The sequence below is a fragment of the Eublepharis macularius genome, chromosome 1 (assembly GCF_028583425.1).
Source record: "Eublepharis macularius isolate TG4126 chromosome 1, MPM_Emac_v1.0, whole genome shotgun sequence".
NCBI lineage: Eukaryota > Metazoa > Chordata > Lepidosauria > Squamata > Eublepharidae > Eublepharis > Eublepharis macularius.
The window spans coordinates 196,675,746-196,689,179 of record NC_072790.1 but is presented as its reverse complement, the minus strand read 5'-3'; the positions used below and the strand labels follow the sequence as shown (position 1 = coordinate 196,689,179).

Genomic DNA, 13,434 nt, shown 5'->3' with positions numbered 1-13,434 from the left:
TATTATAATGTGCTCACTTACTAGGAGAGCAAGTGCAATACAACGTATGGGAACTTATTTATGAGTACGCATGGGAAAGTGCTATCTGAGTCAGGAAACTGTGAACAATGGAAGATTCAAGATCCTGCAGCAGCCAGAAATGAGAAATACAGATATTTGTTGTTTGTAAACAGCACTTTAAATAGTAAACACTTTAAATAATAGCAAAGTAGACGTGGAGAACCTGGGATGGTTTTCCGGGATGGGGAAATCTCATTTCCCCACTCTCAATCCCCCTCATGCTTTCATTTTTGTCTCCCCTAGCAGCGGATGCAGACTTTCTCCCTTCTTTTTCTTCCTTTGACTCTCTAGCAACTTCTGCCCCCCTTCCTCCTTTATCCATCAACCTTTTGCTGTTTTGTTCCCCCATTTCAGCATTCCCTTTTTCACCTGTTTTGTTCCTTCCCTTTCCAACGTTAGCTTCATTTCCTCCATTCCTTTATCTTTTTTTAAGTATATCTCTCTCCTCCATCCCTCCACTAATATAAACTAAGGCTTAGATTTGTCAGTAATGTTTTTTGGGGTTGCCTAGCAGCCCTCAAAATGGCCATTGAGATCTTAAATGTGAACTTGCAAGATCTCAATGACACACTTTTCTTAACGAAGACGACATTGGTGGAGGGATTTTTGCTCCTGGTTCACGACTTGTTTGTCTTCCCCCTCCTGCAGCAGCCTGAAAAGCGCCCCCAAACCCTGATCTTGGGGGTATGGTCCCTGGAGGTTCCTGGGGGAGTATTTCAGGCTGAAGAAGGGACAAGGAAGACAAAAAAGTTGTGCTCCACAATTACAAAACACTCTGCCCATGGAAAACTTCCAGGGAATCTAAGCCATTGTTTCTGTGGTTTGAGGTTTTTCTCTCCCCCCACTCCCTTTATGCATTTCACGTTTGCCTGCAAACCTGGGGCTTCCCCCAGGCTTAAATAAAAACAACCCCCTTTTTCTGACTTTGGCCCCACTGAGTTGATTTTGTGATCCACACTCAGGCCTGTTTCAGAACGAGATATAATGATATATTTAAGGTACGTATGATCCAGATTACATTTTCAGACTGTTCCGCTTCATCACTGTTATTTGGGCCGGTCTGGTGATGTTGCTGGATGTAGAGGTGGTAGTGGTGGAGAATTCCGTCAAGTCATAGCTGACTTATAGAAACCCCTAGTGGACTTTTCATGGCAAGAGACTAACAAGAGAAGGTTTGCCATTGCCTATCTCTGCAACCCTAGTTTTCATTGGAGGGCTCCCATCCAATTACTAACCAAGGCCAACCCTGCTTATCTTCTGAGATTTGATGAGATCAGGCTTACTTAGATTACCTAGAGCTATTTTCACTTACCCTAGCCCTCCAGAAAATTGCTCAAAACTCACAGCATGAAGCGTCTTCCTAGCATGATTTCCCAGCACAATCCCATTTAATGGCGCATTTTCTGATGTCATCACGTCATTAAAGGGGATCGTGCCGGGAAATCGCGCTAGGAAGAAGTTTTGTACAATTTTCTGGAGGGTTGCGCAATGCGCACACACGTGAAAACGGCCTAGATCAGGGTATGGGGTGGTGTGAGAGTGCAAATGTACTTAAGCTTCTAAGCATTAAGTTGTATCCTACCACTCCACTCAGCTATGTGCGGAGTCTTCTTTCAGCACAAAGAGCCTTTCTCTTGAGGAAGTGTCTCTTCTACTGGAGAAGAAGTTGGTGAAGATAGTCTTTTCCACTGGAGGAAGGCTTCTTTGGATGGTGGAAGGTTCTGTAGTTCACTGAATGGAGTGGTAGAATACAACTTTTGATATAGTACCTTGAATGCACTATACTACTTTTAGCATTGCTGACATAAGCACCCATTTTATTCCCCAATAGAAAGCCAAGAGGATTTGTGTTATGACAGGAGATTTTATTACAGCAATGCATGCAGAAATCTGTGCGTGGAGAGACTCCTTCAGTACTTACAACCTTGAAGCATGCAACTCAATGCTCTGTGATCAATGTTGGTGCAATTGTATGACAGATTCCTGAAGTATCTTTTCCCTTTAGGAGCTGCAGCTCAATGATGCAGCCTTGCAAGCAGAAGTCCTAAGTTCATGCTCTACCATGTCCAGTTAAAGGATGTCAATCAGCAGAGCTGGAAAAGGCCTTTCACTAACTGAGACTTTTTTCCTCGGCACATAAGATGGATGGGGGCATCTTGTTCAGGGACCCATAAATTGGACTCCTTGGTACAATTTGCTTGAAACTTTGGGTTTCTTTAGTGGACAGTCAGCACTAACTGCACTAAAATTTTGGTGTTATTTCATTGATAGTCACTCTGGCCTCCTCTCCCCAAGAAAGTCCCTCACTGGGAATATTAGCAGCTACAAAAAGGTTTGGGGATGTCTTCTGCAAAGGAAGCCTTCCTCACTTTGTGAAAGGAAAACAAACAAACAGACCACAACAAGGAAGGATGACAAATACAGAGTTTTCAGCAAAAAGGTAAAAAAATTTCATTGTCAGTCAGTCACTCTAAGAGAAGGAAAATTAAATGAATACAGCAAGTTTTTTTTTTAAGGCCGTGGCCAGCAGGTGCAGTGCCACTGTTTGATAGTCATTCCCTTCCAATAGGAACCAGTAGAGAAGTGTCTCTGTACCAAGAGGCATCAACTTCCAGGGTCCTTTGTTCAATCTGTTTGAAAATTAAGGGGCCTTTAGATTAGCGGGAGGACTATGTTGTGTGCAAATTTGGAGCTATTATCTTTGTTAAAAGTTTGTCCTAGGGCTGCCAGTCCCCCTGTGGGGAAAAGGGCAGAAAAAAACAAAGTGGTCAAACCACAACCAGGAGAAGAAAAATAAGGCTCTATCAAGTAAATCTCTCTAAAATCAGACTTCATAGTCTAGTAAATCTATTTAAGTGATTAAGTGCTCAGTATAACTCAAGACAATTTCAGACAATTTCAAAGAACAATCACCAATTTGTTAACTAACAATAAATAACATTCATATACTAAAGATGTAGTAAATATCATATATAAAAATATACAAAAATATACTTCATAAAGACAGCCGCAAAGAATCAAACAGACACCCAGTAATTAGAATACAAAAGTCCTTTTAAATCATTTTCAAAATTGCTGGGAGAAAAGGCTCTGGGAAGACAATCCAAAATGATGTAGATGGTGTACACAAAACATGTTGATTATTTCTTTTTTTCTTCCTTTTCCAGGTGGAGATGTAAACAACGGGGACGAAGAATGCCCACCTAGCCCAACCAGGGGCCAGCTACATAAACATCACAGGTTTCATCCAAAGACTTCTTCAGGGGCACATGTACCATCCACCTTAATACAACCCGCTCTTGCATCCCATAAAGCGGCACACCACAGAGTGCAGCCCACTGTAATAATTTTTGTTACGGCATTTCTTGCATCCATTCAGACTTGGACCCTATATTAGCAGTAACAGGACTGGATGGTCCCAGGAGATGACTTGTGCAGTTGTGTGGAGTACCTTTCAGCTTGTCCAGTCTGGAGGATGAGAACATGATTCTTTGAAGTTTGAGACCCATGCCTCTCCTGGCTGCTTATATCTGCTGAGAGGTGGATGGCAAGATCTGGGAAGACACTAAATGTCTTCCTGAAAGAGGGCAGTGGTGCATTCACTCCAAAAAAAAAATCTTCACTGGACCTGGGAGGGTTATATAACTACCATCTGGTCTCAGATGTACCATTCTGGAGCAAGTTGATTAAATGAGTGGTGGCTAGGCAACTTCATGGATTCCTGTATGAAGCAGATTCTAATTAGGTGTCATGCTTGGTTACAGGACTAAAATGCCTTTGTCACCCTAGCAGAGGCCAGGAGTGCCTTTTACCAGCTATAGCCATTCTCATGCTCATTGTCGTGCATACCCTGGTAACATCTAGATTGGATAACTGTAATGTGCTTAAGGTAGGGCTACCTTTAAGACTGTCCAGAAGCTACATCTGGTACTGAATGGCAAGAATGCTGACTGGAGTGGGTGAAAACGAGCATCTTTTGTAAGAGTGAGCTCCACAGATGTTTTTCAAAGCATTATTAACTCTTTTTTCAAGCTTTAGAAGGCAAAACTCTCAATATCCTTTTACAGTATAGTAAGATGTTGAATTTCTAATTTAAAATCAGAACCATTTCAAAGAAGTAGGGTTTCAAAAAAGAACTTTAAACATGAAGCAATCATATAACATTAATAACAAAACTCAAAATCTATATATAAAACACTTCTCAAATATGATTTGAGTTTTAATTTAATTGTCACCCGCTACGTATAACAAATTTAGGATATCCAGTGAATGTTCTTCAAAGAGCCTGGTGGAGATACTATAATGAAGCTATGACAAAATTAACATGAGCAGATCTCCTAATCAGCAGGAAGTATCCAAATAATTGGTTATCTTAATTTAATAAGAACCACAGACATCTGGCATTTTGATCTGGACTAAGACTGTGACCAAACTCTTAATAGAAGATTTGTTTCAAATGCAAGTTGTCAAATGACTCAAATTCTGAATGAACAGCTGGGAGCCTAAAGCTCAAGAGAGGAGAAAGGAATGATTCTACTGTCACAGAGAAAGGCAGTCCGAGGCTAACAGCCCAATTCCAAACAGGGATTAACTCCATTAACTTCAGTGGATTTAGAAGGGTGCAACACTGCTTAATATTGCACTGCGAGTCTACTAGGGCTTAGTATGATCCACTTACACAAGTATGCGTGTATATGGATGCACACACACATGCATTATTGTTATTGTTACTGTTGTTATTAATTCATTTACAGTTCAACTTTCTCACTGAGATCCAAGGCAGATTACACAGCAAGTGAAATATAATATAATCAACATCTGGGACATTCTAAACTCGGCTCTGTGAACAGATGATGAAATATTTTAATAATAAAACTGCTATTCCTAGCTTTTGTTTCTGTATGTTTGTCTTTTGAAACAGAGCAACTTGGAAGGGTCAGAGGGATGATTGATATAGGTTTACAAAGTTAACCTATTTTAACTATATTTTCCCCCATTTCCCACAATTACAGAATGTGAGGTCAACCAAAGAAGTTAGACAGAAAGTAGAATCAGGACAGATGAAAGAAAGCTTTTTCACACATTGCATAATTAATTTATGAAATATGCTGCCGTAGGTTGTGGTGCAGACAACACATTTAGGTAGCTTCAAAAGGGAATTAGATAACATCATAAAAGATATACCTATCAATGGCTGTTATGCATGATAGGTAAACAGACCCTCTATTTTCAGAGGCGAGTTTCCATAGCACGCCATGAAATCATAGTGTAGGTTTTACCCTCAACTGCAGAACATGCAATTGTACAACTAACACCATTTCTAAACCAAATATTAGGAAGGAAACTGTGAAAAACCTACCATTTTTGTTCCATGTGTATGACTGGAGAGTCCTGAAAATAACAGAAAGTATTATTTGTTGGTTTATTTGAAACATTTATTCCCCTTCCTCCCACTATAATCTTTTCACAATGGCTTCTAGACCAAATTAAAGCAATATATAAAACAGAAAATAACGAATAATGATCTCCTATAAAATTATTCAACTTTGCAGTTAAGAAATTCTTTAAAAAGTATTTTTTTAAACAAAAATCAGAAACCAGGCCAAAAGAAAATAGTTTGCAGGAACAGAAGAATAAAGCTTGCAGTTATTATGAAGAAGAAGCACAAGATAATTTTATGCACACACACACATATATTTTAAAGTACACACTAACCAAGAAATATTTTCGTGTGGCACCTATAGTTCAATAGGCTAGGTGCCAAGCAAGGGATTTCTAGTCAAGGCACCATAATAGCAAAAGGTCTGACATGGCTGGCCTTCACCTAAGTGACTAATAAATCTCTTAAAAAGCTATTTAATCACTAATAAAAAGAAGGCGCTCATTTCAGCTAGATAAGATAAAATTCTCATATGCAAATTATAAAAATAACCATATTGCTGTGGGAGATACATGTTTTGCAACTCTATAAATCCCATCCTATCCATTGGTCATGGCTAAAAACAATCACTTCTGAGTGGAGAAGTCAGAGCACTTCAATTAATTCATCTTGCTTAGGAATGAATTTTATATTAATCTTCATTCGTAGGGACCTAACCATGAAATTATGTTTTTCTTCTACTTATTTGTGGCATTTATTAATTTTCTCTTTTTGAAACATGTATTTCCTACATTTTTTCTAAAAAAAAAAAAAGCCTCAGAAAATATTGAGAAAGAGTAGCTCATTGGGAACCAATAACTGTACTGAATTAAGATCACATATTTATGCCAGGTAAAATGTATGTTGCGTGTAAGTATAATTTGGAAGAAAGAAAGTCTATACAAATATAACTTAGCTTCTTTCAGTGGCTTCACAAGACATTTTGAAACAAGCATTTATGTCAAAGAGAAAACACGAAGGTGACTCAGGGTTGCATATTGAAATTTTGTTTTCCAAGAAGATAAGCTGAACATAGATTTCTGACAGAAATGTCAGATGTTTGCCTTGTGTCAGTGAAGGACAAGGGGAGGGGGACAGGCAGAACAAACTTTTTTCAAGGCAGTTTTTTCTTCTTTACGTGTTGCATTAAAGGTATGAGCCAGTTTTTCTAAAAAAGAGTTCAGAAAAGGGTTAGATAGGAGCAGAGAGCTGTGAGAGAAGATGCAGTGAGCAGAGTGTAAAACCATGTCAGTTAAGCAACTTCTGTATCTGCATCCTAAAAGTCACTCCTGCATGGGTCTAAACATGACAGCTCAGTGCGGACCAATGTGTTGCATGCAGTTCCATGATAATTCTAAAGGGGTTTTAGACAGACAGACAGACAGATAGAAGTAGAGATGGGCACAAACAGCAATACGAACAAAAAAAGGCCATGAAAAGCCCAATCTGCTGTTCGTGAACAAGCTGTTCGTGAGGCCCTATTCTAAACGAATAGGTGGTCATTGCAAGCCTCGTTTGTTGCTGTTCGTCAAGCCAGACAGTCTGGCACCTGCAATCAATTCCCTTGGCAACTTAGAGCAGAACCACAAGTGACAAAAGGCACAGATTGGACACTTGTCAGCTTCCCTCAAGTTTTGATGGGAAATGTAGGCATCCTAGTCTTGAAGCTTCGCTCTCTCACTGCTGTCCAATGGACTTTTCAACTGTCACTTGTCCGACATTCCGCCAAGCTGCCTACATTTCCCATCAAAACTTGAGGGAAGCTGACAAGTGTCCAATCTGTGCCTTTTGTCACTTGTGGTTCTGCTCTTAGGCAGGGATTGTCTGAACTCTGTCTGAACTCCTGCTGTTGCCCTGGAAACCCCAATCTAAGCCCAATTTAGATTGATAAGCAGGTCTTCCTTTCAAGTGTGTAGCTCCAAATTTGTTACAAGGGAGCAAAGACCAGGGGCTTTGCAGCCAGTGGAGAGGGAGAGAGACAGCTGCGGCTGGCATTTTGATAGAGTGCATTGGAGCTTGAATTTCCTTTGTGTGTGGTGGGACAAGGATCTACCCCTTCAGGTTCCAGGGCTACTGCCAGGCTCTGGGCCAAGCTATTATTTATTATTGGTACCTTTCCTGCTGCCTGCTCAGGTAAGGTTTCTGGGAGTGGTGCAGTAGGGATCTACCCCTCAAGTTCCAGGGCTGCTGCCAGGCTCTGGGGCCAAGCTATTATATATTATTCGTACCTTTCCTGGTGCCTGCTCAGGTCAGCTTTCTGGGAGTGGTGCAGTAGGGATCTTGACCAAACTTGGATGATAGCTGGAGGAGAGCCTGCTGGCCCCCACGAACAGCCAACCACGAACATGTTTGTGAACAGGTCATGCTTGTAAGTGTTCATGAGTCCCTGTTCGTGGAGGGCAATGAACAACGAACATCATGCTCGTTTTTTATTTCTGTTTGTGCTCATCTCTAGATAGACGCCACAAGGGCTGTGATTTCCAGAGAAAGATCAGCAGAGTAGAGAGGCTTTTTAACTCTTCCTTGTACAGTCTTCTCCCCTCAAAATCTTACTTTCAAGCTGTTTTTATTCTTGGTAAAGAAAAATGAGTCCCCATAAATCTGATGAAGTGGGTTGTGGTCCATGAAAGCTTAGAAAAAAACTTGTTCATCTTTAAAGTACAATAAACCAACAAAAAGGGAACAACTTCCCAACACGTTCCAAAACAAAAACAAAGAGCACACAGGCTCAAGGAAGTCACAACAACATGCGTATTTATGCTATACAAAATCACGACTATATCATACAGTCCCAATTTACAATATGACAAAGCCCAAACAGTAAACTGTTGTACTACCAATCAAACATTCAATATCAATCAAACATTCAATATAAAGGTTCCATTCAGTATAAGTTCTGCTGTTATGGGGTAAATTCACTTATTAGCTGTGTACATGACAGAATCCTGGGCAAAGTGTCCAAAGTCAATATTATTAGCTGCCGAAAAGAATATCCACGGCAAAGGTTATAATCACGGCAGTTTGACAATATTAGCAGCCGGAAGAAATATCCACGGCGAGAGTTATGACCACGGCGACGAGCTGCACCGGTCTTTTCACTTTTACTCGTTTCAACAAATTGTTCTTCTTCAGGCCGTTAGTTCTACAACAGATCATAATATAATAAACAACCACAAATGACGTTGCCAGCCGCTACTGTCAATTACAAATATGTATAAAAATTATATACTCACTTTACCATCTATTAGCCACAAATCCATCTATCAACAACGAAAATTAGTATCATCATGTATCAAGTGCTCATGCGTACTCAACACCAGCTGTTATACTATTCCCCTCAATTATCCAATCAGTATTTAAAGGACCTTTCAGCTTCCACATATGGTGTAAATAAGTATAAAACGGTATCCTTTTAAATAACGATACAACCAATTTACACACAATAATCCCTACATGGAACTTATACAATAAATACTATTTAATTAGTACATTTTCCATAAATATTCAATAAATACATACATACATTAACGCACGGGGTTACCCAAGAAAGGTGATCATGAATGCATTGAGGAGAGCGGATGCTACTCCACGTACTGCCCTACTAAAATATAAAGCTCATGACCGAGTATCTGATGGCCAAATCACTTGGGCTATGGATTTTTCACCTTTAGCAGGACAAATAGCAGGAATTGTGAAAAGGAATTGGCACATTTTGCAGGACATTCCGGGTTGTAATTCTCCCTTAAGAATTGGGTTCAGACGCACTAGGAGCCTCCGTGATATGCTGGTTCATTCTGATTTAAAGACGCAGGAGGTTCCTTCTAGTTTTCCGCAGGGTCATTACCCTTGCGGACATTGTAACATTTGTTCACTTAGCATTGACCCAAAGAACATACTGCACCCCAAAACCGGCCGCCCGTTGTATGCAAAACAGTTTTCAACGTGTGCCACGAGGAATGTGGTCTATCTTATTCAATGCATATGCACTTTATTATACATAGGAAGTACCTCACGCCCAATTAGATTACGTATTCAAGAACATATTTCAAAAATCAGAACTCAAAATCAAGAAGCGCCCTTGTCTGATCATTTTAAAACATATCATAGGAACAAAAGAGATTTTAAGTTCACCGTTTTAGAGGTTGTCAGCGTTCCGGGCTATGCAAATAGATTCTTATTACAGTCTGAAGCACGCTGGATTTTTCGTCTTAATACCCTGACACCAGCGGGTCTGAACAATGAATTAGACTACTCGGTATTTTTATAAATCTTAGTTTGTCTATTTTTGTAAATTTCAGCTTGCCCGTCTCAGAAAAGTCTGTTTCAATGAGAGCCATTATTTAATGGGCTTACATGGTTATAGGGTTTTGTATCAATGTATGTATGTATTTATTGAATATTTATGGAAAATGTACTAATTAAATAGTATTTATTGTATAAGTTCCATGTAGGGATTATTGTGTGTAAATTGGTTGTATCGTTATTTAAAAGGATACCGTTTTATACTTATTTACACCATATGTGGAAGCTGAAAGGTCCTTTAAATACTGATTGGATAATTGAGGGGAATAGTATAACAGCTGGTGTTGAGTACGCATGAGCACTTGATACATGATGATACTAATTTTCGTTGTTGATAGATGGATTTGTGGCTAATAGATGGTAAAGTGAGTATATAATTTTTATACATATTTGTAATTGACAGTAGCGGCTGGCAACGTCATTTGTGGTTGTTTATTATATTATGATCTGTTGTAGAACTAACGGCCTGAAGAAGAACAATTTGTTGAAACGAGTAAAAGTGAAAAGACCGGTGCAGCTCGTCGCCGTGATCATAACTCTCGCCGTGGATATTTCTTCCGGCTGCTAATATTGTCAAACTGCCGTGATTATAACCTTTGCCGTGGATATTCTTTTCGGCAGCTAATAATATTGACTTTGGACACTTTGCCCAGGATTCTGTCATGTACACAGCTAATAAGTGAATTTACCCCATAACAGCAGAACTTATACTGAATGGAACCTTTATATTGAATGTTTGATTGATATTGAATGTTTGATTGGTAGTACAACAGTTTACTGTTTGGGCTTTGTCATATTGTAAATTGGGACTGTATGATATAGTCGTGATTTTGTATAGCATAAATACGCATGTTGTTGTGACATCTTTAAAGTACCACAAGATACCAGTTTATTTTTGCTGTGAGAGAATAACACAACTGTTCCTCGGGAATTACAGTTTATTGTAGGAGCTTCAGCACTTTCCAGAAGGACTGTAAGACCAACAGCTTTCAGCTTCCTCTTCGGATTTATGATTAAAGTGGGTGGGGTCATTTGAATGACTCTGATTATATTTTATTCTGTTTTGCAGGAAGGCTTTTGATTCTGTTATTTGCCTTGATTTGGCTATGACTCTAAATTAAATTAAATTAGATCAAAGTAGCTTCCTAAATTCTTGATATGTACATGTGCTAGGTAACTATGTAATACCATGAAGCCTAGCCAAGATTTATATTTGCAAAGAGATATGATTCTGACATAAAACTGAAGTGTTAACTTTATCTAATGGTGTGAATGTTTCCTTTTTTTTTTTTTTAATGCACTGACCAGAAAGAGAACGTAGAAATTACAGTTATGCTTCTCAGGACTGTATAATCCAAGGCAACCATTAATGGAGTTTTTCTTTGTGCATGGAAATAACAGGATTGACTCTGGCAAGAATGATGGCAGGAACTTTCTGCACATCCTGACTCTATTGCTGAGGCCCTGTTTTGCTGATGACTTTTGCCATCCAATGAAGCCAAAGATGGCATGAGAAAATGACAACACCTAAATGTTAGATAACAGTTTCAGAAAGGTCTCTCAGCCCAGTCCAGCAAAAGAGGCCATACACAGAAGCACGCTGATACAGGTGTATGTTTGGATGTGCAACCCATCTGAATTACTAAGCTAATCTGAGCTGTAGGTAGAGTCACCATTATTACATGCATGATGCAACCAGCAGCAGCTGGCTAAAATCTAGATTGGGAATATACAAAACTCTCAACACATAGGATAGGTACCAGAGGTCATGGAGGGGCAGTTCTATATCTTGAGCAAGAAAAGAAAAGCACAACTGAATTCAAAGATGTTCTATTTTTTGTGCACCATCTTATGTAAGCCTAACAACTGCTATAGAACCACCTGGTTATAGCACTGCAAATTTCCTCTGCTAGTACATGTGCTATTTGCAGGCATTTGAGGATCGGGGCCAGCAGCAATTTTTCTTCTCATACTTCTTTGGACTCCATACTTTGAGACGGATCCTATGACCCCCTTCACTAAAACAGGAGCCTTTTTACTATGGACCAAGACTTCTTCCAGTGAAACAAGGCTGCAAACATAGCAGCTTTAGGCCTTCTTGGAGAAAACTGAGAAAATTCAGGGGTGCGTTTTGGCTCCACTGCTTTTCAATCTAGCCTCAGAATGTCATTTAAGTATATCAGGCCCTAAGGGCCAAGCTACAAGTGACAAATGACACTTGAATGGCAAGTGGATCGAGTGGAGAGCAAGTGGAGGGCAAGTGAACAGGGAGGAATACACTTGCCATTCAAGTGTCATTCATCACTTGTAGTTTGGCTCTGAGTTTGTTCCACTTTCTTTAGGCCTCCATAAACTATCAATTTTTTTTATATGCCGACAAAATGGTTCTAATGTCTCTTACAAGCATTGGCCTTTAAAAGTTGCTGCAAATGCTAGGCAACTTCTGTAGAGAAGAAGCCTTAAATATTAACTATGTTAAGATCAAAGTGATAGTCTTTAGGACAAAAGCTTATAAATTTAAGTGACTACAGATGGCATCCCAATAGACCAATGCAGCAACTTTAAATATCTTGGAGTAATCGTTAAAGAAACTCTTATCTTGGAAGGCTCACTTGGTGGTCTCAGCATCTACTGTCTTAAGATCCATAGGTACTGTTCTGAAATTTTACAGTACTAAAAGTGGCTTCTTGATTGATCCAGGTCTGAAAATTTACCAGAGTAAGGCTGTTGTACCACTTCTGTATGGTATGGGGCTGGAATGATCACTTGACCACAAAACTGGAATCTATTCAAAATCTCTTTTTAAAGAGAATTTTAGCCCCACGTCAGAGGCTTTGATGTGGACAGAACTTGGTTTGCCTTCAATCAGGACACATGTATCTGTGCCTGGAAAAAACAAGGAATGACACTTCCAGTCTATTCGTTTAGATCCACACAGAAGAAAGAAGTGGAGGAAACTGGTTGCTGAAGAATAACTAATGAGTTCGTAGCTGAGCCAATTTGAGCCAGGGACCTAATCCACCTGAAAAATTCTGCTATTTTTTTCTATTTTATGTAATTATTCTTGCAAGAGAAGATGCAAGTGGGGATTAGAGGGTAAAAGTATTAGCCAAATTCTGTGCCACTTGCTACATTACCCAAAAAGATTGTTTAATTCCCTCATGTTGGCTAATGGATGAGGCCTGTTTGCAAGTCTCTTTTGGGTATTTTGTCTGTATGTATGTACCTACCCTATATTTTAATTTAATTTATTTTATTACATTTGTATTCCGTCCTCCCCGCTTTCACAGGCTCAGGGCGGATAACAGAAATACAAACATCGCATACCATTTAAAACATTTAAAAACACTACATCTAATCAATTAACTTACAACTATGCTAATTTAATTTAACTATAATTTAACTATATATAGTTTGCCATATACTTTTAATCTATTTTACTATTGCCTCTTTGCTATTTAGATGTATTTTATACTGGCATGGTGCTGTTGGCTTTGGGACTGCAAAATCTCTAGAGATGATATTTCACAATGCAGCCAATCCAGTATATTGCATCTCATCAGAAATGACATTTAAAAATGACAAAACAAATGTATCTTGCACATGTTCCAAAACAACCTAATCATTGGCATCTATATGCAGAGTTATGAATG

At 39.2% G+C, this 13,434-nt stretch overlaps 1 protein-coding gene across 1 annotated transcript in view; it reads right to left on the bottom strand.

The window, feature by feature from the left end:
• Nucleotides 1-13,434, bottom strand: part of MTA3 (metastasis associated 1 family member 3) — a 201,412-nt gene that overhangs the window by 28,502 nt on the left and 159,476 nt on the right. The window contains 1 exon segment of the mRNA XM_054989242.1: nt 5,420-5,451. Coding sequence (XP_054845217.1) covers nt 5,420-5,451 — 32 coding nt within the window.